Genomic DNA, 25,223 nt, shown 5'->3' on the forward strand with positions numbered 1-25,223 from the left:
AAGGTGGGCCTACTCTTAAAGATCCTTTGCAAGTTCCAGATGGGCCAATTACAAGATCAAGGGCCAAGAAGATCAAGGAAGCAATGCAAGGATTGGTGCAATCCACCTGGGATGAAGCCAGCAAGAGCCCAACATTGAAGATGGGTCTGAAAGAAGAAGAACCAATTTTGATCCACTTTATTCAAGCTGTGGAAGACATGACTTAAAGATACGGCCTATTGTTATTGGAGACTTCCAATTTGGTTAAATGATTTATTTTATTAGTTTAGAATAAGTGGGCTTGAAAATGCTTGACTCACATGTCTTATTTCTTTTGAACTATGTTTTGGGGAAGGCCTTGTATTTTGGCCAAGGGCTTATTTGGAAAATTACATTTTAGGAACTAGGGTTTCATCAATTTACTGTTGGGGTTACTGTAGCCGCGCGTACTGTAGCTGCTACTGTTCATCAAGGGTAATTTTGGGTAAAATGGGCATTATTTTGGCTAGGGTTTTGATTAGGTTTGGCTTTAAAACTCTTTGTAGCCTCATTTGAGATTTAGACAATATTGAATTTTATTTGTGAGTTGAGTTTTCTCCTCTTGTTCTTGATTGAACTCTTGAACTTATTAAAGGTAAATCACAACCTTTGTGGCGTTCCTCCTTTGTAATCTGGGTTCTTGAGACGGGTTCTTCAACGGGTCTAGATTTTAATATAATCTAGGTTCTTGAAACGGGTTCTCATCGGGTCTAAATTCTCCATCCTTGACTTGATTTTTGGCTTTCTTGGGGAGTTTTCAAATTGATTGTGGGTTCAAGGGAATTCATTCCCACGGGTTCATATCATTTGGTATTCAGAGCAAGGTTTCCAATCAGGTCTTATTCTATCTTTTATTTCTTGCATATTTAATTCTAGGGCGTCATTCTTCTAGGATTGATTACAAAAAAAAAAAAAAAAAATAGTGGTGGTTAGCAGATTTCTTCACTATTGTTAGGGTTGCTGAAATTCATTGTTCTAGGGTTTGTGTTGGCGGAAATCTCTTGTTCTAGGGGCTGCCGTATATCACTTGCCCAAGGGTTTTTGAGTTATTGTTAAGGTTTTCTCAACTGCTTATTCTTGATTGTGATCAAATCAGTTGGTGAAAAGAAAGAAAAATAAAAGAAAAAAAAATAGTAAAAAAAAAAAAAATTTCGAGATTTTTTTTCTTGAGCCTTATCATCAAAGGGGGTGATTCGAGTTGGTATCTTGTCTTATTGTTACTGTTTCATTTGTATAATTCTCTTGATTCACGTGCCATTTTTTTTCATTCCTTCCGTGTTTCTCTTGTTCTTGTTTCTTGGACCTAATTACTAGTTGGGATAAAACAAGGTTGCTTTGTCTTGATTGAGTCAATTAGTTCTTAAAGAACTTAAGTGAGAAAACTCTTGAGGTAAAAGGTAATTAAGAGTGAAACACGAGTGGAGTGTCATTATTCGAGTGTAAACACGTAAGGGAGTGTGTGATGTTTAGTTTTTTTTGCCACTAACATTCTTTTGGGTAGCACCTGATAATGTCTCATCGGAGTAGCACATCACCAAAGGGGAGAGCAGATAACTCATCCTTTGTGTTGCAAGCCATACAACAACAGTTTGAGCGGTTGAACTTGGTGTTGGGTGAAGTGAGGGATATGATGGATCACCAAGAAGCAGCGATTAGAAATCTACAAGGTGGGAGGGACATGAGGCGATGTGAGCATAGAGTTGAAAATCAGTATGAGAATGAAGGAGATGGTGAGGATGAGGAAGACTTAGCATCTGACGTTGGGTCGGGTAGAAATAGAAGAGTTAGGCATGAAAGAGGGCTTGAGGGGAATCTAAGGGTTCGAGATGGTGTAGATAGAGACCTTGGTAGCATCAAAATAAAAATACCATCTTTCCAAGGTAGAACTGACCCTGAGGTTTATCTAGAGTGGGAGAAAAAAATAGAGTTGGTGTTTGATTGCCATAATTACTCTGAGGAGAAGAAAGTGAAGTTGGCGGTAATTGAGTTCACTGATTATGCTATTATTTGGTGGGATCAATTAGTGACCAATAGGAGAAGGAATTATGAGAGGCCTATAGAGATATGGGGAGAGTTGAAAGCTCTCATGAGGCGGAGATTTGTTCCTAGCCATTACTATAGAGACCTTTACCAGAAATTACAAAATCTTACACAGGGGTCTAGGAGTGTGGAGGATTACCATAAGGAGATGGAGGTGGCGATGATTCGGGCTAATGTAGAGGAGGACCGAGAGGCCACCATGGCTAGATTTTTGAGTGGGTTGAATAGGGACATAGCCAATGTAATTGAATTGCAGCATTATGTGGAGATAGAGGATATGGTGCACATGGCTATGAAGGTGGAGAGGCAATTAAAGGGAAAAGGGACAGCAAGGTACACTTCGGTTTCTAGCACTACTTGGAAATCAAAATGGGATAGGAATGATCCAACTGAAGCAAAGAGAAAGACCGAACCACCTAAGGGAAAAGATGAGGGAACTAGCAACAAACCCAAGGTAGAATCCCAACCTTCACGGAATAGAGATATCAAATGTTTTAAGTGTTTGGGTTCAGGGCACATTGCTTCTCAATGTCCAAATAAGAGGGTGATGATTATGCGTGACAATGGGGAGGTGATGACTGAGAGTGAGGATGATAGTGATGAGGTGCCCGAGTTGGATGATGCTAGTGATGATGATGGAGTGGTATACCCTGTGACAAGTGAGTCTCTTGTTGCCAGGCGTGCTCTTAATGCACACATTAAGGTGGATGATGTAGAGCAACAGCGAGAGAACATTTTCCATACTAGATGCCATGTCAACAATAAGGTATGTAGTATGATCATTGATGAAGGGAGTTGTACTAATGTGGCTAGCACTACTTTGGTTGAGAAATTGAATTTACCAACCTTAAAACACTCTAGACCATACAAATTGCAGTGGTTGAATGATTGTGGAGAGGTTAGGGGGGATAAACAAGTGTTGGTTACTTTTTCTATTGGGAAGTATCAAGATGAGGTGCTTTGTGATGTTGTGCCTATGCATGCGGGCCATATTTTGTTGGGGAGGCCGTGGCAGTATGATAGGAGAGTGACACATGATGGGTTCAAGAACATGTACAGCTTTGAAAAGGAGGGCAAAACAATTAAGCTTGCTCCTTTAACTCCAAGCCAGGTCTATGAGGACCAACTGAAATTGAAAAGTGAGGTTGCTCAAAAAAGAAAGAGTGAAAATGAGAGTGATCAGAAAAGAAAGAGTGAAAATGAGAGTGATCAAAAAAGGAAGAGTGAAAAAGAGATTGAGCAAAAAAGAAAGAGTAAGAGTGAATATGAGCATGAAAGAAAGAGTGAAAAAGAAAGTAGAGAGGTGGCTGAGAGTAAAGAAAAAAGAGTGGAGCCATGAGAGAAAAAAGAAAGAGAGTCTTCTGAGAGAAAAGGAAAGGCAAAAGTGAGTTTCTATGCAAGAGAGAGTGAGGTTAAGAGGGCTTTCTTCGCAGATCGCCCTATGATTTTTCTTGTCTATAAAGAGTCTTATCTTACTCTTGATGAAACTAACCAGTCTCTTCCTAGTTTGGCTGTTTCTTTGTTGCAGGAGTTTGAGGATGTATTCCCGGAGGAGATGCCAAATGAGTTGCCACCCATTAGAGGCATTGAGCACCAGATTGATTTTGTGCCCGGGGCTGCTATTCCAAACCGACCAGCCTATAGGAGTAATCCAGAGGAGACAAAGGAGCTTCAGAGGCAAGTTGAGGATTTGATGAGCAAGGGGTACGTGAGGGAGAGCATGAGCCCTTGTGCAGTACCAGTGCTACTAGTGCCAAAGAAGGATGGGACGTGGAGGATGTGCATTGATTGCAGGGCGGTCAACAATATCACGGTAAAGTATCGTCATCCCATTCCTAGATTGGATGATATGCTTGATGAATTGCATGGCTCATGTATTTTCAGTAAAATTGATCTTAAAAGTGGGTACCATCAAATTAGAATGAAAGAGGGTGATGAATGGAAAACTGCTTTTAAGACTAAGTATGGGCTTTATGAATGGTTGGTTATGCCATTTGGACTTACAAATGCGCCCAGTACTTTCATGAGATTAATGAACCATGTCCTACGTGCATTCATAGGCAAGTTTGTGGTTGTGTACTTTGATGATATCTTAGTGTACAGCAAGAACTTAAATGAACATATTGAGCATTTGAGATATGTGTTTGATGTGTTGAGATGTGAAAAGTTGTATGCTAATTTCAAGAAATGTGCCTTTTGCATGGAAAAAGTTGTTTTTCTTGGTTACGTTGTTAGTACAAAGGGTATTGAGGTGGATGAAGAGAAAGTCAAGGCCATCAAGGAGTGGCCAACGCCAAAAAGCATCACTGAGGTAAGAAGCTTTCATGGGCTAGCTAGCTTTTATCGGCGTTTTGTTAAAGACTTCAGCACCATTGCTGCACCACTCACTGAGGTAATTAAAAAAAATGTTGGGTTTCATTGGGGGGCTAGTCAAGAGAATGCTTTTGCCACTATTAAAGAAAGGTTGTGCTCTGCACCTGTGTTAGCATTACCTGATTTTAACAAAGCTTTTGAGATTGAATGTGATGCCTCAGGAATAGGGATTGGAGCCGTTTTGATGCAGGATAGGCGGCCCATAGCCTTCTTCAGTGAAAAGTTAAGTGGGGCATCCCTGAAGTACCCTACTTATGATAAAGAGCTTTATGCTCTTGTTCGTGCATTAGAGACTTGGCAGCACTACCTATGGCCAAGAGAATTTGTGATCCATACCGATCATGAATCATTGAAGCATCTCAAGGGTCAAGGTAAGTTGAATAAAAGGCATGCTAGATGGATGGAATACATTGAGACCTTTCCCTATGTCATCCGTTACAAGCAAGGTAAGGAGAACATTGTTGCTGATGCTCTATCCCGGAGGTATGTACTTCTTACTTCTATGAGTGCCAAAATGCTTGGGTTTGAATACGTGAAAGACATGTATGCCGATGATGCTGATTTTTCAAATGTGTATGTGGCATGTGATAAGGCGGCATTTGGTAAGTTTTACAAGCATGATGGTTATTTGTTTAAAGAAAGCAAACTTTGTCTGCCAAATTGTTCTATGCGTGAGTTATTGGTGCGTGAGGCACATGGTGGGGGATTAATGGGACACTTTGGTGTCAAGAAAACTTTAGACATTTTGCATGAACATTTCTTTTGGCCTAAGATGAAGAGAGATGTTAACCGTATTTGTGGAAGGTGCATTACATGTAGAAAGGCCAAATCTAAGGTTTTGCCACATGGGTTGTATACACCCTTACCCGTTCCTAGTGAGCCATGGGTAGACATATCTATGGACTTTGTTTTGGGGCTGCCTAGGACCAAAAGGGGTAGAGATTCTATTTTTGTTGTTGTTGGATAGATTCAGTAAGATGGCACATTTCATTCCATGCCATAAAACAGATGATGCAACAAATATAGCTGACTTGTTTTTCAAGGAGATAGTGCGACTCCATGGTGTACCTAGGAGTATTGTTTCTGATAGGGATGTTAAATTCCTTAGCTACTTTTGGAAGGTGTTGTTGGGGAAATTGGGTACTAAGCTCTTATTTTCCACTACTTGTCATCCACAGACTGATGGTCAGACTGAAGTAGTTAATAGGACTTTAACTCAGCTTTTACGCACTATTGTTCATAAGAATTTAAAAACTTGGGAGGATTGTTTGCCATTTATAGAGTTTGCATATAATAGGACGATGCATACTACTACTTCATACTCTCCTTTTGAAATTGTTTATGGATTTAATCCACTTACTCCTTTGGATTTGATGCCTTTACCTGTTGATGACAGGAGTAGTTTGAATGGACAAAAGAAGGCGGAGTTGGTGAAGTCACTTCATCAGAGGGTACGGCTTCAAATTGCCCAAAAGAATGAAAGGGTTGCTTCCCAAGCCAATAAAGGACGAAGGCGTGTCATCTTTGAACCAGGAGATTGGGTTTGGGTTCACATGCGCAAAGAAAGATTCCCAGCCCATAGAAGGACTAAGTTGCATCCTCGAGGAGATGGACCTTTCCAAATTCTTGAAAAAATTAATGACAATGCATATAAAGTGGATCTTCCAGGTGAGTATAAAGTTTCTGCAACTTTCAATGTTTCTGATCTTTCTCCTTTTGATGTAGGTGAAGATTCGAGGTCGAATCCTTTTGAGGAGAGGGGGAATGATAGGAACCAAGGTGGGCCTACTCTTAAAGATCCTTTGCAAGTTCCAGATGGGCCAATTACAAGATCAAGGGCCAAGAAGATCAAGGAAGCAATGCAAGGATTGGTGCAATCCACCTGGGATGAAGCCAGTAAGAGCCCAACACTGAAGATGGGTCTGAAAGAAGAAGAACCATTTTGATCCACTTTATTCAAGCTGTGGAAGACATGACTTAAAGATACGGCCTATTGTTATTAGAGGCTTCCAATTTGGTTAAATGATTTATTTTATTAGTTTAGAATAAGTGGGCTTGAAGATGCTTGGCTCACATGTCTTATTTCTTTTGAACTATGTTTTTGGGAAGGCCTTGTATTTTGGCCAAGGGCTTATTTGGAAAATTACATTTTAGGAACTAGGGTTTCATCAATTTACTGTTGGGGTTACTGTAGCCGCGCGTACTGTAGCCGGTACTGTTCATCAAGGGTAATTTTGGGTAAAAGGGGCATTATTTTGGCTAGGGTTTTGATTAGGTTTGGCTTTAAAAACTCTTTGTAGCCTCATTTGAGAGTAGACAATATTGAATTTTATTTGTGAGTTGAGTTTTCTCCTCTTGTTCTTGATTGAACTCTTGAACTTATCAAAGGTAAATCACAACCTTTGTGGCATTCCTCCCTTGTAATCTGGGTTCTTGAGACGGGTTCTTCAACGGGTCTAGATTTTAATATAATCTAGGATCTTGAAACGGGTTCTCATCGGGTCTAGATTCTCCATCCTTGACTTGATTTTTGGCTTTCTTGGGGAGTTTTCAAATTGATTGTGGGTTCAAGGGAATTCATTCCCACGGGTTCATATCAATTGCTAGTGAGTGGCTAAAATATTCTCAGAAGTTGTGTTTCATGGGTCATCGACATTATTTACCAGCAAATCAAGCATGGAGAAGAGAATGTGCCAAGTTTGGTTGGAGAGTAGAGGATATAATTGCACCAAAAGAGTTGTCTGGAGAAGAGATAGTGGAACAACTGCAACATGTTAGAGCGAACAATTTTGGCAAAGGTCGGGGAAAGAACAAGAGAAAATGAGGCGCATCAGAATTGAATTGGACAAAGCGTAGTATTTTTTTTGACATGCCGTATTGGTTGTCATACAAGTTGCGACATAGTTTGGATGTAATGCACATAGAGAAGAATATTTGTGATAATATACTGGGTACATTGATGAGTATTAACAAAAAGATGAAAGACACGATCAAGATGAGGAAAGATCTTGAGAGAATGAGAATTAAACATAATCTGCATTTGAGGGTGGAAGGCAATAGTGTGGTCATGCCGCATGCATGTTTTACGATGACGAGGGAGGAGAGGATGGATTTCTGCAAATGGTTGCAAGGTGTAAAGTTGCCAGATTGTTATGCTTCAAATATTGGTAGATGCGTGAGTCTTGATGACTGAAAAATCAATGGATTGAAAAGTCATGATTGTCACGTATTTTTACAGAAGTTATTACGTGTGGGAATTCGTGTGAAGCTGACATCTAATATACGTGTCGCCATATCTGAACTCTGTATGTTTTTCAAGGATTTGAGTGCTCGGGTAATAAATCGAGATGTGTTGTCAAAATTGGAAGAAGACATTGCTACTATACTATGTAAATTCGATCAGATCTTTCCACCATCATTGTTTGATGTCATGGTCCATTTAGCAATACATTTACCGCGAGAGGTACTTCTAGGTGGACCGGTGCAGTTCCGTTGGATGTATCCAGTTGAAAGATATTTGGGTCGACTGAAGCGCATTGTTGGGAATAAAGCCAAAACTGAGGGTTCAATAGCAGAGGCCTATATACACGATGAATGGTTAACATTTTGCACTCTATATCTTCATGGTGTTGAGACACGATTTAATCATCAAGAGTGAAATGTTGATCTTGCTGCTCCGCCTCTTCGTGAGATATCAGTGTTTTCCCATAATGTACGACCCTTGGGTGCACAAACAGGTTACGATTTAATTGATGAAGAGTTGGGTAAAGTTCGGTTATATGTGCTAAATAATTACCGGGAGATTGATGATTATCTCAGGTATGTCGTTCCATGCTTTGAATAATTATAGTTTTCTTAAAATTAACTATAATTGTTGTGCTCAAAATATACTTCTTTTGCAACATGTTATAACAGTGAGCACATAGACAAACTTAGGTCGGGAGGCGTAGAAAATATAGAGGCAAGATACGAGGAAGAATTTCCCAGATGATTTGAAGAACGTGTATGAACTAAAATTATATATATGTTATATTTTGAAATTTTTAACTCTAGATAATGAAATAATAAATATATACTATTTCAATTGTTAGATTTTGGAACAACGTGCTCGTGATCACGGATCAATTTCTTTTGAATTGTATGCATTGGCCCGTGGTCCCTCAAATAGAACAATTTGATACACTGCATGTACGGTTCGAGGTTATAAATTCCATATTTTGGACCGTGAACATAATAGAAAGACTTAAAACTGTGGAGTGTTGATCGAGGGGAGTCATGGAACAGATGATATTGACTATTATGGTGTCATACATAATATTATCGGATTGAAATATCTGGGTGGGTCTGTAACATATGTCTTTAAATGTGATTGGTGGGATCTAGGCAGTGGTCGGGTTTCAATACATAGGGATAATCACTTTACGAGTGTCAATACTGCATCTAAATGTTACGAAGATGATCCATTTGTATTGGCTTGTTAAGCTACCCAAGTCTATTACTTGATTGATCCAATGAAAAGTGCTGATGAAGATAGTGGAGAGATAACTTGGTGAGTTGTACAAAAATTTGTTTCTCGAAATATATATGAAGCAGGAACGAGTGCGGATTAAGAGAATAGTGGAGATGAAGATGACACTCCGATTGTAGAGGCATACCAGGAAAATGGAGAGGGTATTAACTTGTTTGTTGACCTCGGTGCACTCGAGTTGCTCCCCTTGTGTAGAGATGATGTCCCACCCGTCCATCTCGACCCGTCTGTATTAAATGATCATTCAATTCAAGTAACTGAGGAGGAACAAAAAGAAGAAGAAGAGTCAGAAGATGAAGACGAGGTGCATGATGATGATGAAGATGTTATTGATGGAGATTATGAAACAAGCATAGAAAATTCATCTGAAAATGAAGAATAAAAGTACTAAATATTTTATTCATATAGGTGACTATAAAATATCTTGAATTTTCATAATTTCTTCTAATTAATTTTCTTTGAAATAATTAATTATTTTCAAGAATGCCGCCAAAACGACAACGAAGAAATGTGCCTCTGCCAAGTTCAAGTCCTGAATCCATTGAGGACTCCCCACTCAAGGAATCCATTCCTGAAGATCAAGCTACAGAGAAGAGAACAACAGCCAATCGACAGCTACTAGTAAGGAAATATTGTCGTTGATAATTATATATATAGTTAATACTTTTGTCTCAATTACTATATAATTATAATTATACTATCTATTATCATGTAGTTGATGCATCTGCACGTCATGGTAGTGGCTATACACGTGGAATCTCTCTTGAAAAAAATAGAAGGTACAGAAAACTGAAAATCACAATTCCTAATAATTCTACTGGAGGAGTGGATGATAGTGCAGCAGTGCTTTCCTCCTATATTAACACAGTAGTTTGAGCTTATGCTCCATTTTATGTGCGCTCATAGCGAGATGTTCCGAATGAGATTAAGGAACACATTCGAAGTCGTGTGCTGGTGAGTTTACTTTTCAGTACATTTTTTTCATCTAGATTAGTATATTATATTTTTGACCTGATTCCCTTGTTAGGATGAATTCGACATCGACTTTGGTCGTAGCGAGGATTTGAGAACTGTGAATGAGTTGATGGCTACACTATTCCGTCGTCACAAAAGACGATGTCATGACCACTTCAAGAAGTTTGAGACGTTGGAAGAGGTTGTACAGTCTCATTTTCAGCTGACGAAGTTAGATGATTGGAGAAAGTGTTATGATTTTTTCGCATCTCCATATTATCAGGTATTTTACATTTATATCTTTTAATTATTTACATTCATATTCGTTCTATATATTATATGTATACTTATTACAATTAACATTCTTAACATATTTTGTAGCACTTGAGTTCTACAAATTTATAGAATAGATCCGCTTTGACTGTCCACCATCGTGCCGGTTCAAGGTTATTCCACCGTCTTACTAAAAAAATGGTAATTAAAAAATTATAGAATTTATTTATTTTCCTGATATTCTTTTATTTAAGTACTAACATTATCTTTTTAAAATTGCTAATGTCGCTTTGTTAGAAACGTGATGATCCTAAAAACTTTTCTCTCATTCATGTCTATGTTGCTGCTCACACTAATGAGCATAGTGAGTGGATGGATCCTGTCGCTGCAGATAATTATGTAAGCAATGTTAATTTTGTTAAATAAATTATTTATATAACATTTGAATAATTTATTTTTTATTTCTATTTATTTTAGTACATTTCTAATTATTTACGATCATTACTTTTTAAATTGGAGAGAAAAATGATGGAGATGCAGTCGGCTTCTAAGGAATCATCTCCTAGTGAAATAGACATATTCATGCAAGTGCTCGGGCCACAGTCTAGTTTGGCAAGAGGTTTGAGACGATCTATCAAGCATAGATGTTCATCCTCCTCAACCTCATCGGCTTCAAAAATTAATAATCTTACGACAGATTTAGAAGCTGCACGGCGTGAGAATGAGTATATGAGGTCAAGACAATAAGAATTAGACTCTCTCTTAGAACGACAGTCTCATTTAGAGACGATTTTGCAGGACCAACAGAGAGACCAGGAGGAAAGAATACGCAGTGAAGTGCAAGAGTAAGTGCAACGGGAGATGATGATGCAAATGGAGCGTGTTATGTCGTTGCAATAGAATCGCGGTGGGCAAGTGTAAAAGATGAAATAAATTTTATCAGTATTTGTGGCTAGTTTTAATATCTAATTTTGTGCTTTTATAAGACATTGTTACTTGTTAGTTGGTGGTATGTAATATGATACAATTGGTATTATATTTTTAAATTTTATGAAATTAGTATTTCTGATCTGTACATTCAAATGTAAATTAAAATCATTCGAACGTTGGTTTACATTCGAACCAATATTCAAACGTAAATACATAAATTGGATCGTTCGAACGTGAAACTCTACGTTCGAACGTCCTCACACTAAAACGAACAAACCGTTCAAACGATAATTAAGCGATTAACGTTCAAACAGAGAACTTGCATTCGAATGCTCCTTCGTTTACATTCGAAATAATGTCTGAAATTTAAACGCGTTACGTTTGAACATTTACGTTTACGTTTGAACGAAAAGTCGAACATTTATTGTAATTAACGTTTGGACGCATTAACATTCGAACGTAAATATGATACGTTCGAACGATAATCAACGAATGTCAAATTCCCTCATTCGAACTCCAATCGGTCGGGTTAACTTCTGAACGTTTAATTTTATGTCTGAACGTGACTTTCTGTGACAGTTCCCAACCGTCACATAAAAAGGAACGTTGTAGCGAACGGAACACTTCCAACTGTCACTAAAAATATTTTTTATGACGGTTGAACAGTAAACCGTCACCAAATATTTTTTGTGGCGCACTTTAGGTGAAACTGTCACCAAATATCTTTAGTGGCAGTTTTCCATTTTTTTGTAACAGTGATCATGATCTAGCTACTTGATTAGCTTGCCACGTCAAAAGCGCATGCAACAGATCAGAACGTAGGGCAGATCGAATTCGGATAATTTAAAGAACCGGGGGCTCTCGTTCGGTGATTCTATTCAAAGATGCATGCTGCATATATGGTGATATTTTGGACACTTCCTTTGAAAGTAGACTGTGATGCAGAATATAGATATATATATATATATATATATATATATATATATATGAGAGTTCATGAGATAGTGGACTAGTACCGGAAAATCACATTTTCAGTCTTTAAGAAGAATAATAAAAAGTTTTTAATTGGCGGATGCACGTTCTTTGTTCACCTCGATCCTTACCTTTCGGGGTACTAGTCCATTCATATCTATCCTTGCAATGTTATTCGATTTATCCCCATAATCATTGGAGGCATCCTGAATATATATAATTAATAATCGTGTATCTTTTACTTCATATATTATAGTATTATTAGTGTTATGTCGATTCTTGTAATTCTGGTAATTTTCTTTATTTATAATCATGTAATTAACCTCGTACGTGCTCCTTATATATGTCTATTTTTTTATTTTTTTTTTACAGATCTTTTAGTTGTATTAATTAAATTTTATTTACCAAGAACAGTTGTTAGGATGAAAAACGTTATCACAAGTACTTATCTCTTTATTATAAGACGGTTAGTTAATTCTTTTTGGTCTGTTTTAGGTATTAACTGTTTGAAGTCCCAAATTTAATTTTTGTCATATTTAGCCCATTGCTTGCTTTTGGCGTATTATCAATTACCTATTGTTAGAGCATTGGTATTGGATTAGTCAAATACCTTTTCATCTTTAAATTTAGCAAACATCATCCATATTTGCTCCACATTAAATTAGCTAAATTGTTTTCATGCAAACTATAAGTTACAGTAAATCCATTCTTCTTTTCAAGTATGAAAAGAACTATAGCAAGTCTAAAAGTATTTTTTAAGATTATTATATTATAGATATGATATTTTTGTTCATATGAGATTTTACTATCTATATATATATGAGATTATTATATTATAGATTGTTAGATTGTGAAAATAAAAATTAATATGATTTGTTGAATGTTATTAAAGATTATGAAAATAAAATAAAAATTAATAAAAAAATATAAATAATAAAAAATAATAATATTTTATTATTATAGAGAGTTTGATGACTAATCCAATGTAGACTTTAAGTTTTGAATGATTAGCTAAATGTGAAAAAGTTACATATTAGTCAAAATTTGAAGAATAGGATAGCCAATCCAATTCTAATGCTCTTAGCCACAACTTCATATTTGATGTTCTAATTGTAAGTCACAACTTCAATATCCTCTCATTGACGATCAATCAACAGATATAAAAACTACATTCAAATTCCAAATTCAAGATTTCAAAGTTCTCCACTCTTAAGTTTGAGCAGATGTTAGAGATAATATTAAATCAAGAACTTGATTTGATATTATTCTAGGGAAGTGCTTTGATTTTCATAATTATTAAATTAAGAGACTTGATTTTCATAACGATCAAGATGTTTACTTTATCTCATTCTCATGTAATTTTCTTACAAAACTACTAGGTACAGTCGCCGAATGCAAACGGCGAGTAAATGACTTCATTTTCCAGCTTTGGTGCTCGACCTCGATCTCGTCTTTGGCTGGTTTTTTCCTTCAGATCGTAAGCTTGCAACAAGCGTTTTTCTTAAACAAAACAAAAGTATTCCCTTTAAAACAACCACAAAAGCATAAGTATTTCAATTTTCACTTTATCCTCCTATCTCTCTCAGACTTTTTTCCCCCCATCTTCCTTCCACGTTCCAACAATCCTAAATAAACAATAGCAAACTTCACTCAACAATCTCTCTTTCTCTTTCTCTCTCATCACAGAAAAACATAAACCCTAACAAGCAACATTAATAACAACAGCACTTCCAAGATTTACCCATGGACGAGTATTTCTCTATTTATTTCTCCCTCTTAAGTTTGATTATGTTTAGACCCATATCTGCAATTTTGTTCTGATTTAAACCTATTATAAAATTTCTACTTCCCTCATCTCTAAAATTAAAACCCACCAAACCTATATTTTCAAATATGTTTTGATTTTCCTGAATTTGTTTTGCAGATCTGAGTGGTCAAACCCAAGAGACAGCAGCGTCCAGAGAGCGACATCAACCTCTATGGTGATGGCGACGACTACGAGCGTGCACGTGACCGCCTTGGACGGCCTTGTCAATGTTAACTCCCTCTTCACCGTTGCTGTCTCTCGTCTTCGATGTCCTCTCCTTCAGCTTCTTCCTCTTCTCTTCCCTCGTCGCCCAGGGCCTCAAGCTTGCCATATATGCCTTTATGTAGTAATTTTGGTTGTAAAAAAAAATACCATACGTAAGAGTTGTACTTTTTCTAGTCGAGGAAGGGAGCTTCGTGCAGAAGAAACACAGAGAGGGAGGGAATTGGGGAGGGAAACTGAGGAGAAGAAAATGTGACTTGAACAGTAAGGAGAGAAGAAACGGATTTCCATTTTGAACGAAACAAATCGCTTGTTTTTTCCACGTCAGCTCCGTTTACACGCCGTTTTCACCAGACACTTGCAACTAGCAATTTTCATTTTCTTATATATAGGGACATATATTTTATATTCAATCATACTTGAGAATAATGAATATAATAGCCCTGAAAATTTCTCTCCCTCATTCTCCTCATTCTCTTCTCCATCTCAAGATCTATATATTTTATATTTTAATATAAATATAAAATATATTAAAAATAAGAATGAGAGGAGAAGGAAAATTATGGAGATAGACTTTTAGAGCTGCATCTTAATTACTATATATTCTCAATATATATAGCTTAAAACGAAATTCTAATATATCATATGGAGGCCTCATAATTTAAAGATTCTTATTTTTAGTTAAAAGTTGATTAATTTGTGCACGTGTGATCGTAAAGCCTACTTCGTACGAGCGGATCTAATTTCTGACGTATGATCATCACGTTGATGATCATGAGCTTAGTTAAGAAGCAACCCTTTATGTATATATTCTAGTCTGCCAGCGGATTTGTTAGGCAAAGGTTTTTTTGTTTTTGAGTAATTCACTCTTACGCCCTTATTTTTCCAACACCACACACCCGGGTGAGATGAATTTATTTTAATTATTTTTTCAAAACGTGTGTTTTACTTGTTGAAACCCCCCTGCATTTTACCCTCCCAAAAAAAAAAAAATCCCGAATCATCCTAGGCTAGGTGACCCATTCAAAATTTTTCCCCTCCACTGCAAAACCTTTCACCCGCATCGTTCACAGACGACTCTGAGGTTCTCTCTCGCACTGTCCTCCTTTTTTTCCTCCCCTTTTCTTTTTCCTCTTCTTCTTTTGCAGCAAACTAACTTGTAATTTGGACGAAGAATTTTAGTAATCCACAAACATTCGTAATTTTCATAACAACAGAGTACTTGAATTGTAATTGAATTGACATTAACTGCTGCATTTTAGAAGGAGTCTTGGAAAACTATCCTGCTCTTAGCCTACCAAAGCCTATTGTAGTGTACGGGGACTTGAGCATTTCCCCTTTAAATGTCTACAAAAGCACGTTTGCAAAAGATATTTGAGAAAACCCAAAGATATAGATCTATACAGTGCAAGAGAGAAAGAGAGAGAACCTCGTAGTCTTCTGTGAATGATGCGGGTGAAAGGTTATGTTGGATAGGAGAAGAAATTTGAATGGGTCACCCGGGATGGTTCGGGATTTTGGGGAGCTGTGTAAAATGCAAGGGGTTTCAACAAGTAAAACGCACGTTTTGAAAAAATAATTAAAAAAAATTTACCTCACTCGGATGTGTGGTGTTGGAGACATGAGGGCCTAAGAGGTGGCAAGATAAGATCGATGTTTATTCTTTCCGGTCAAAGCCAAACACAGGCAGCATATTTGACCCAAATCAATTATATATTGAGATTCTGAATATAGTTGCTTTGAGCATTTTTCCTCCTTTAATTTTTTTGTTTTTATAACAACATATAATTAATATTTCCAAATGGGGTTAGCAATATATATATATATATATATATATATATATATATATTTGTATATTATTAGGAAACGACCCCGGGTGCATTAGGTTGCCACGTCAAAAGCGCATGCAACAGATCAGAACGTAGGGCAGATCGAATTCGGATAAATTAAAGAACCGGGGGCTCCTCGGGACCTCCACGTCTTTCGGTGATTCTATTCAAAGATGCATGCTGATGCTGCATATGTGGTGATATTTTGGACACTTCCTTTGAAAGTGGACTGTGATGCAGAATATATAAATATATATCTGAGAGTTCATGAGATAGTGGACTAGTACCGGAAAATCACATTTTCAGTCTTTAAGAAGAATAATAAATAGTTTTTAATTGGCGGATGCACGTTCTTTGTTCACCTCGATCCTTACCTTTAGGGGTACTCCATTCATATCTATCCTTGCAATGTTATTCGATTTATCCCCATAATCATTGGAGGCATCCTGAATATATATAATTAATAATCGTGTATCTTTTACTTCATATATTATAGTATTATTAATGTTATGTCGATTCTTGTAATTCTGGTAATTTTCTTTATTTATAATCATGTAATTAACCTCGTACGTGCTCCTTATATATGTCTTTTTTTTTTTTTTTACAGATCTTTTAGTTGTATTAATTAAATTTTATTTACCAAAAACAGTTGTTAGGATGAAAAACGTTATCACAAGTACTTATCTCTTTATTATAAGACGTTGAGTTAATTCTTTTTGGTCTGTTTTAGGTATTAACTGTTTGAAGTCCCAACTTTATTTTGTCATATTTAGCCCATTGCTTGCTTTTGGCCTATTATCAATTACCTATTGTTAGCAACAACTTCATATATATTTGATGTTCCAATTGTAAGTCACAGCTTCAAGTTAAACAAACCGAAAAGAACAATACCTCATGGCGAGATCTGCAAATTGGGAAAATAAAGTCGATCCATGGCAAGAAGGCTTCTTAAGTACTGATCAAAGGAACTCAATCTATAAACCAATCCATGTTTAAACCCTCGGCTCCTTGTTTAGTAAGATAATCAACAACAACATTCCTTTCACAATAAACATGATTCACTCTATAGTCTAACCTATCAAGACAAATCTGAAACTCCTCCCAAAAATCCTCAAGATACAAAATATTGCACTCACCCTTTCTGATCCAATTAACTAGAATTTGAGAATCAGTCTCAATGTCAACCTGTTAGAAACCAAGATTACAACATCTCTTTACCCCTTCCAATAAACCCCTAAATTCAACAAAATTATTGGAGCCCAGAGCTAAGAAAACAGAGAAAGCGCACACATCCTACCACTGTCATCGTGGATGACCCCCCCAAGGACTAGCTTGCCCAGGGTTTTCCAAACTACTACCATCAGTATTAAGCTTTACCCGACCCTACAAGGGTGGAGTCCACTTCACCACAGAGGCCTGTTTCACCCTTGGTAAATTGACCGGAAATATCCAACCTATTTAAAATAACAACATCCTGGTTAAAAAACTTCGAGAGTTTTCCTATATCGTTCTCTATCAGTTGTGTGAAATCTATATCCATGCACCTAATATCTTGAGTATTGGATGGCCCGTCTGGACTGACGACATGCCAAAGCATACAGTTCTGCGAGATTTCTTCTAAATTTTTACAATATTTCAATACAACTTACATCAATAAATATTATTATAGTAACATCAATGTTAGATATAAATCTTAGGAGTTTAGTGGTATGTAGTTCATATTATAAGATGGGGCTTTATAGTAATGCCGTATCTTCAAACCACGAGGTGAATTCCTCTTCGTGCATCTTTTCTACATCAGTTACACCTCTCGTACAAAGTAGTTGTATATATTCGCTGCGCATGTTCATGTGAACTATTAATTTGTAACAAGTAATACTATATTATTATATATGAGCTTAAATTAGATAATATTTATTTAGAGGATCATTACTAACCTCAAGTAGTGGTTAATCTCTATGCAATTATTCAAAACATACCATCAAACTCTCGCTCACATAGGTCATAGCCCTCTTGTGCGCCTATGGGACTGACGGTTTTGGAAAATACGGAAAACGCGGATGAGGCTCCTATTTGTTCACCTTCATAATTTCGATTTGGTCTTGTAAATCTAGTATTAACCCCATGAAAATACATTGAACAAAAGGTTTGCCACTCATTATCAATGTATGACTCTACAATTAAACCTTCCAGACAAGCTTTATTCCCACAGATCACTTAAGTTTTCCCAAAAATCGTTCAATAGAATACATCCATCTATATTGAACTGGGCCAGCGACTAAAGCCTCACAAGGTAGGTGCACAACCAAATAAACCATTACATCAAATAATAAAAGCAGGTACAAACTCTCCAATTTACACAATATCACTGCAATGTCAGCCTCCATTTTTAACAATGCATCAACTTTCAACGTTCTACTACAAATGTCCCTGAAAAATCATCCTAATTCTGTGAGTGCTTTATGAACATCTCGAGTAAGCTTTTCATGCACCCTAACCAGCAAAAGACGCTACAGAAATACATGATAGTTGTGACTTTTAAGACCAGTTATCTTCCAAATATGTGTTCGAACACATCTTGACATGTTTGAAGCATAGCCATTGGGTAATTTGATTGTCATGAATCAATCACAGAATTTATTTTTCTCATTATTTGAAAGTGTATACCATCTGATGGGCATATAGGCTGACGACTCATTATCTTGTAAGTGCAACTCCGGTCTTATCCCAACTCCTTTAAATCTTTACGAGAGTTAGTTATATCTTTTGTCTTCTCTTCTATTGACATTAGAGTGCTCAATATATTCTAACATATATTTTTCTCAATGTGCATAACATCTAGATTGTGGCGCAATGTCAAGCTAGACCAGTATGACAACTCGAAAAAAATATTTTTTTTGTCCAATTCAACTCCACTGCTTGTCGTTTTCTCTTTCGAACTCTTGTATCTTTCCCAAATCTATTTTCTGAACAATCCCCCAACTGCGCGATAATATCATTCCCAGACAACTATGGTTGTGATGACCTGCACTAGACCCTTTCATCAAACATCGCTCTATTTGAACGCCATCTATGATCATGTGGTAAATATTGATGGTGTCCCGTGAAATATAATTTCCTACCATTTGTCAACTATTGAGACTATGTATCTTTATTGCAAATAGGACAAGCCATATTACCTTTTGTGCTCCACCCAGACAAGTTTCCATATGCTAAAAAATCATTTATTGTTCACATCACTACAGCATGCATCTTGAACTCCCACGACAAGGCCACATCATATGTATTGACATCCTGAACCCACAACTCTTTCAACTCTACAATTAGTGGTTACAGATATACATTTAATTCGTTCCCTAGTGACCTTGGCTCTGGTATCAATAGAGTCATCATAAAATACAAATTCTTCATACACTTACTTCTAAGATGGCAAGTTATAGGACATTAATATGACACACCATGTATTATGAGAAGCACTCATGTTGCCAAATGGATTAAAATCATCTGTTGCTAAACCAAGACGTACATTGCAAGGTTCTTTGGCAAACCATGGATACTCAACGTCAAATTTCTTGCATTGTAAGGAATTTACAGAATGCAAGAAAAAGTTTTCATTTTGGACCCTTTCTGTGTGATGCCAAGAAATATCTTTCGCAGTCAGCCGAGACATAAACAATCTTTGAAGTCAACAAATCAACGGAAAATGTCTTAACACTTTTTGGGATACATTACATTTATCGGATCACTACAAGAAATTTAGGATTCCCCCACGATTTCTTCCTCCATGACTACCACTGGTGGGAAATAGTGGACTTATGGCACAAAACTCTCCCGTCGCAATAACTTTTGCCATATATTACGAGATTAAGGGGGGCGGGTGAAAAACCGTGGAGAAAACCTATCTATAGCGACGAGATTTCGTTCGTGTTAAAAGGTTTTGGGAATTTCTACTTTTGTGCCCCAATACAAGAGCTTTTTTCCACAGAAGGTGTGTATTGCTTCGTTAGATATACTCGCCGAGCCCTCAATTAGAATAACCTAGCGATTTTGCCTTCACCTTGCAACTTCACTGCCGACGGTGGTTTCCTTGCGTCGCCGCCTTCGACATCCACTCACTTCGACAGTTGCCGCCCCGTTCAACTTCACTGCTGCTAGTTGCCGCCACTCACGATCTGGGCATTGATTACTGTCAACTCCAGTAAAGGTGCATCCCTCTGTCAAATCATTGCCTATTGATGATTTCTCTTCTCATATCTTTGTCTCTCCCTCTCCCCTTGGTAAATCTCTCGCCTATTGCTGCCTCTTCTATGTGTGTGTATCTCTGGTTCATGAGCCCGGTTTCTTCTTCACAGTTTTTCATTGTCTTTGTTTAGCCATGAATATACATAATATTTCTTGAATACTTGCGTCCCATTAATTAGGTTCTGATCCCTTGTGAATCCAACTCTTTTAACTCCTACATTCATGTTTTTGCCTTTAAATTTAGAACGTTATGTGCTAAAGATTATTGAGTTATGAATTTTTACCCCTTCAAAGTATGCTCATTTGTTGTTTGTAAAATAGCTTGACTTGATTGGATGCATATATAACCTGATGTGCGAGTATGCTAGGAATTTGAATGTGTGCTCCCAAATTTCATTTTAACAAAAAGAAGGAAAATATGTTAGTGGTCAAAGGCCAAACCATAGCTCTAGCCAGGATGATGATCTTCATTAATTATCAAACTCATTTATCTGCATGATAGTTACTGTGAATCACAAACATAATTATGCACTACAACTCGATTTACGTTCTCATGCATGATAACAATTATTAGCGTTGCTACTGATCAGGTTAATTCGCACTTATGCGTGTTCTCATCAAGTAGCCATATAACGTACAAAAGCCTGCAAAGCAGAGCTCTAAAGCCTTTTTAGAAATTATTAATCTTACGAGGATGGCGTTATATATTGAATAATGGAAACTGGAAAGGTACCAAAATAGAATTAACAGTAGGAGGACAAACTGATGATATATAGGGACAGCATTGTCGATCCTTGGGAGAGCAAATATTAATCCAGAAAAAGCAAGACGCGCTCCAAAAATCATCAGTATCTTGGCTTAAAATGTAAATTTAAGCCTTTGCAAAATAATAATAGATTGGGTTGAGGAAGAAGAAGATAAAAAAAAGTAGTTGAACATGCTTTTCATGTAATTAGAAAAATTTATCTCAAAGTTATATTTTGAGCTACCCCACCCACCAAACCCAAAACTTACATGTCACTTACAGTTGCTTATTAATCATAGTTTCTGATTAGAAATTTATTAGACCAACTATCATTTCAATGGACTTTGTCTCTATCTCGTTGACTATGTTCTTCCTACTGTTTTCTCTACCTCTTGGGAATCTGTGGCTGTGGTATGGTAGTGGAAACATGTACTGCTGCAAAATGGTTGTGGCTTATAAGAATAAAGTCCACCTATAATCTGTGCTCATGCCTTTGTTTTTCTGTCTAAACCTGGAATCTGTGCCTATGGGTAAGCTAGTAATCTCTCTCATTCTCTCTCTCTCTCTGATTCTATATACATGTATATATATATATATATTTCTGGGTTTTAGAGAAGTGTACATAACTTGTAAATATGGTCTAATTAGCTATAAATTTCAGTATTTATAGACTTACTAATTTGTTCATGTATTATGGAGGAGGGAGTTAGGAGATCAACTTCTCTGCAATTTTAAGGATGAAGATGAAATAAATTCTGATGTTGGTGTTTAGTCTCTGCAATTCAGTGAGTGTTCTCTATCTGGCATGCCTGGTGTTTATACAGTATATTGCATGCAGTTGCTACAAGGCTTCCAGTAAATATGCTATCAAATAGCAAAACAAACTGGACAACATACAATAATAGAAAGAATGAAATGCTAGCCCTTAATGTTAAACCAATAAAGTCTTGTACAAATACCTTCGCAATGATAAAACAAAGGTGTCCATATAGTGAAATCCGCAAGTTTCAATAAAGTAGTAATATATGAATGAATAAGGTTTTCAAACCTTATTCATTTCAAAGGTACTTAATATATGTATTTATTGGAGAGTGAGAGTTGGTTGAATATAACCAACTCTATGTAGGAAATACAAACATCATCACCTTTAAATGCATCATTATTCATGATGCAAAGAATAAGTAGAATCATGATGTATTTTAACCACAACACCACCACCGTTAGCCTCAAAGACGAATGGTATGCTGCTCTAAAACCTTTAGGAGATTCTGGAAGTATGGCTAGAAACAAGTAGAAATAAAATCTCCAAGTTTTTTAGCATGCAATTATAATTAACGCAAGTAACCAAGCCGTCAGATCATAAGAATAAAGTGTTATCCTTGGGGAAACATTGGAGATTATTAAATTAACATAAAGCGTAGTATTTATGTATAAAGGGTTGGGTTGGGTTTTAAAACTTCTCTACAGAGGGATAAGAAAGTGTAAAGAGGGATTTATGAGGTGGGAAAAAACAAAACTGGAGTTTAGCACAAGGAATTGACAAAACCAGCAGATAATGAATTTTGTGTGATATAACTTCATGATTCAAACACTAGAAAAATCTGAAGACTTCCCATGCACGTGCCGAACCATGTGGCCGGTCTTCATCTTTGTGAGAGAGACATATATATCAACCTAGCTAGCTAACTAGCTCGATCGCTAGCAGAATTCCAAAACACAAGTGCCATGAAACAACGTTATTCACATACCTTTTCATGCATGTACTAGAATGACTCCAAGTGGTCTGTAGTAACATGTCAAGTATTACTTGCCAAAAAGTAATGTCAAAAAATAACTTGGAGCATTCAGCTTCTGATATCAACGTAGTAATTTTAGTTGCTAGTTGAGAAGAAAGGTATACCGTTTGCTCCATGTGTGAGAATCATTAGTTAAAGCTAGGCTTTAGAAATTAGGGTGCTCACTTCAAATTGGGCTACTGTATATCAGGGGTTCCTGAGAACTTTAGCAACCATATTTGCCATTATCAACATGATTATTAAAATTTGTTTAAACTAATTAATCATACTATGTAAAGTAATCAAAGAAACTCCATGAGAAGGTTTAGTGAAAAAAGATAGCTTTCTCAAGAAGTGTCCTTTAATGTTTATGAATGTTGACCAAGGCAAATAAGAGACCCTTCTGTAATCTTTTAGGGGTCTGCAATATCAAAACATCTAAGTGCATGGATATATGGCTTTGGCATTGATTTTTGGATAGGAAAAATAGGGCTTATATAAAAAGTGAACATTGTCTATCTTGCTTATACATTTGAGTTTAGAGTGTACCGGTTTTTTTCCTAAAGGTTCTTCATTACTGTCTAAGAAACATTCTCCGGGACTGTAGGTGTAAACTGTTCTCAAGCATTCAGGAATGGCCCCTATTCACCTATCTCAATGCAACTTCAGTTATGTTATGGAATATAATTGTAATTCGATTGGTCCATGAAAGAGCTGCTCTTAGATTCATAACTTCCTACAAACCTCTATCAGAAAGGATTTATGATTGGTATGGTCGGTTAGTGCTGGGGGTTATGATATAGAACTAGAATGGTAATTATATTGGTCCATGAAAAGTAGTATCACGTCACTTTTACAAGGTTCAATCCACTGGCCAATGTTGACTCTAATCTTCCTATCTCTGGTAACTCAAAACTTCATGTTGTGATCAAGATTTCAGAATTATGGTAATTAACAATTTGCTGGCCAGTTTTGAGCTCTAAGTGATAGCATCTCACTAGCATACAATAGTAATCACTTAAAAATAACAATAGTAATTATTTCATAACACATGATATTAAGTTATACTAAATTGCAATCTAATGACCTGCATTGCATTTTTAAATGATTTTTTTAAATCATTGACCAATGCCCTGGGTATGAATCTATTTAACTGTTATCTGCTATCATTGTTGTATGTCACATTTGCAACTGTCTATGGATTCTGCCCTTCTATGCACACCTGCGTATGCAGACATGTTTTGGGCTTGTTTCTACCCATGGAAAATTGGGATAAATGTAAACTGAAAAATTTGGTATCTTAGTTTGCCAAAATGTATGAAAAGTCAACATGTTTACAAATATTTGATCATGATTTTTGCCATTCAGGTCACAAAAGGTATAATGTTTTGAAGTAGGGAGTCACCTTTTTACTTGTTTTGTTTACTTCCATCATGCTTTGTGTGTGTATGGCCGTGTATTACTGTTTTTTCCTTCGCCTTCTCAGTCGATATTTATAATTCTTAATTTTGATTCCCTGGTTGCTAGTGCCGTTTTCCACTGATGGTTTTTGTCATGCAATTATATTGCACTTGATGAATATGTACAGGGGTGGGATTTGCTTCATTTTGGTGGTTGAAAGTGAAGAATCATTATCTTGCATGAACACAACTAGTGATTTTCTTGGATCTTATATCTAGTACTCCTCGTAACTTCTTCATTTTCAATATGTTCTGCATGTAATTTTTACTAGGACAACATTATCTAAGAATCCACGGTCATAAGTGATAAGTTATGAGATAAAATTTCTGGAATAACATCCATTTTTCGTAGTAAATTAAAAACTAATCCACGTACATCATTTTGTTTTTCTTATTTTTCTTCACACATCTTCAAGTGAATATGCATTGTGTGCACCTTGAGCCACATGGAGTTATTAAGTTGGCTCTTAATCCATTTGAACATGACCTGAGGATGTGTCTAGCCATATTTGTGCAATCTCTCAGAAGAATTAGTCCCAGTGGGAGCTTTTTGTGCTAGCTTCATATTGGGAGAATGACTTATAGATATATTTGCCATTTTTTTAATATGATAATTGATGTCTTGCAGATTGGGCAAGAAACAGAGACTGAAGTACTAGTTTCAGGCACAGGATTAGGTGGAAATCCTACCAGAAAGGTGCATGTTGGGAAAAGCTAAGAGGGTTAGTTCATTCTTTTCTTTTGTTTCTTTTGCTACTTTGACATATTCTTTTTTGAGCCAGAACATATAATTTGGATGTGTATTATATTTTTTCTGTATTCTTTTTGGTGCATTCTTTTTTTTCGTGAAACACCTTTTGCGGCAACTAAAATTACCACTACCTATCCCCAAGTAGCTTGAGTGTTGAAATTCTGATGACCCTCTCTTCCAAATTCACATTCACACGATATATCATGTGATTGTGTTGAATAATTAAAGTAGTGTTGTTCTCAATACATCAAGCTTGGACAGAATACAGTTTGCTGTGTAAATTACTTTAGTGTTTTGTTGAGGT

At 36.5% G+C, this 25,223-nt stretch overlaps 1 protein-coding gene across 1 annotated transcript in view; it reads left to right on the forward strand.

Annotated features, from left to right (window-relative positions):
* LOC108987287 overlaps positions 1-25,223 on the forward strand; it is a 44,750-nt gene that overhangs the window by 16,556 nt on the left and 2,971 nt on the right. Inside the window, exon 2 of the mRNA XM_035691519.1 lies at positions 24,797-24,865. Coding sequence (XP_035547412.1) covers positions 24,797-24,865 — 69 coding nt within the window. The remainder of the gene's footprint in view (positions 1-24,796; positions 24,866-25,223) is intronic.

The sequence above is a fragment of the Juglans regia genome, chromosome 7 (assembly GCF_001411555.2).
Source record: "Juglans regia cultivar Chandler chromosome 7, Walnut 2.0, whole genome shotgun sequence".
Lineage (NCBI taxonomy): Eukaryota > Viridiplantae > Streptophyta > Magnoliopsida > Fagales > Juglandaceae > Juglans > Juglans regia.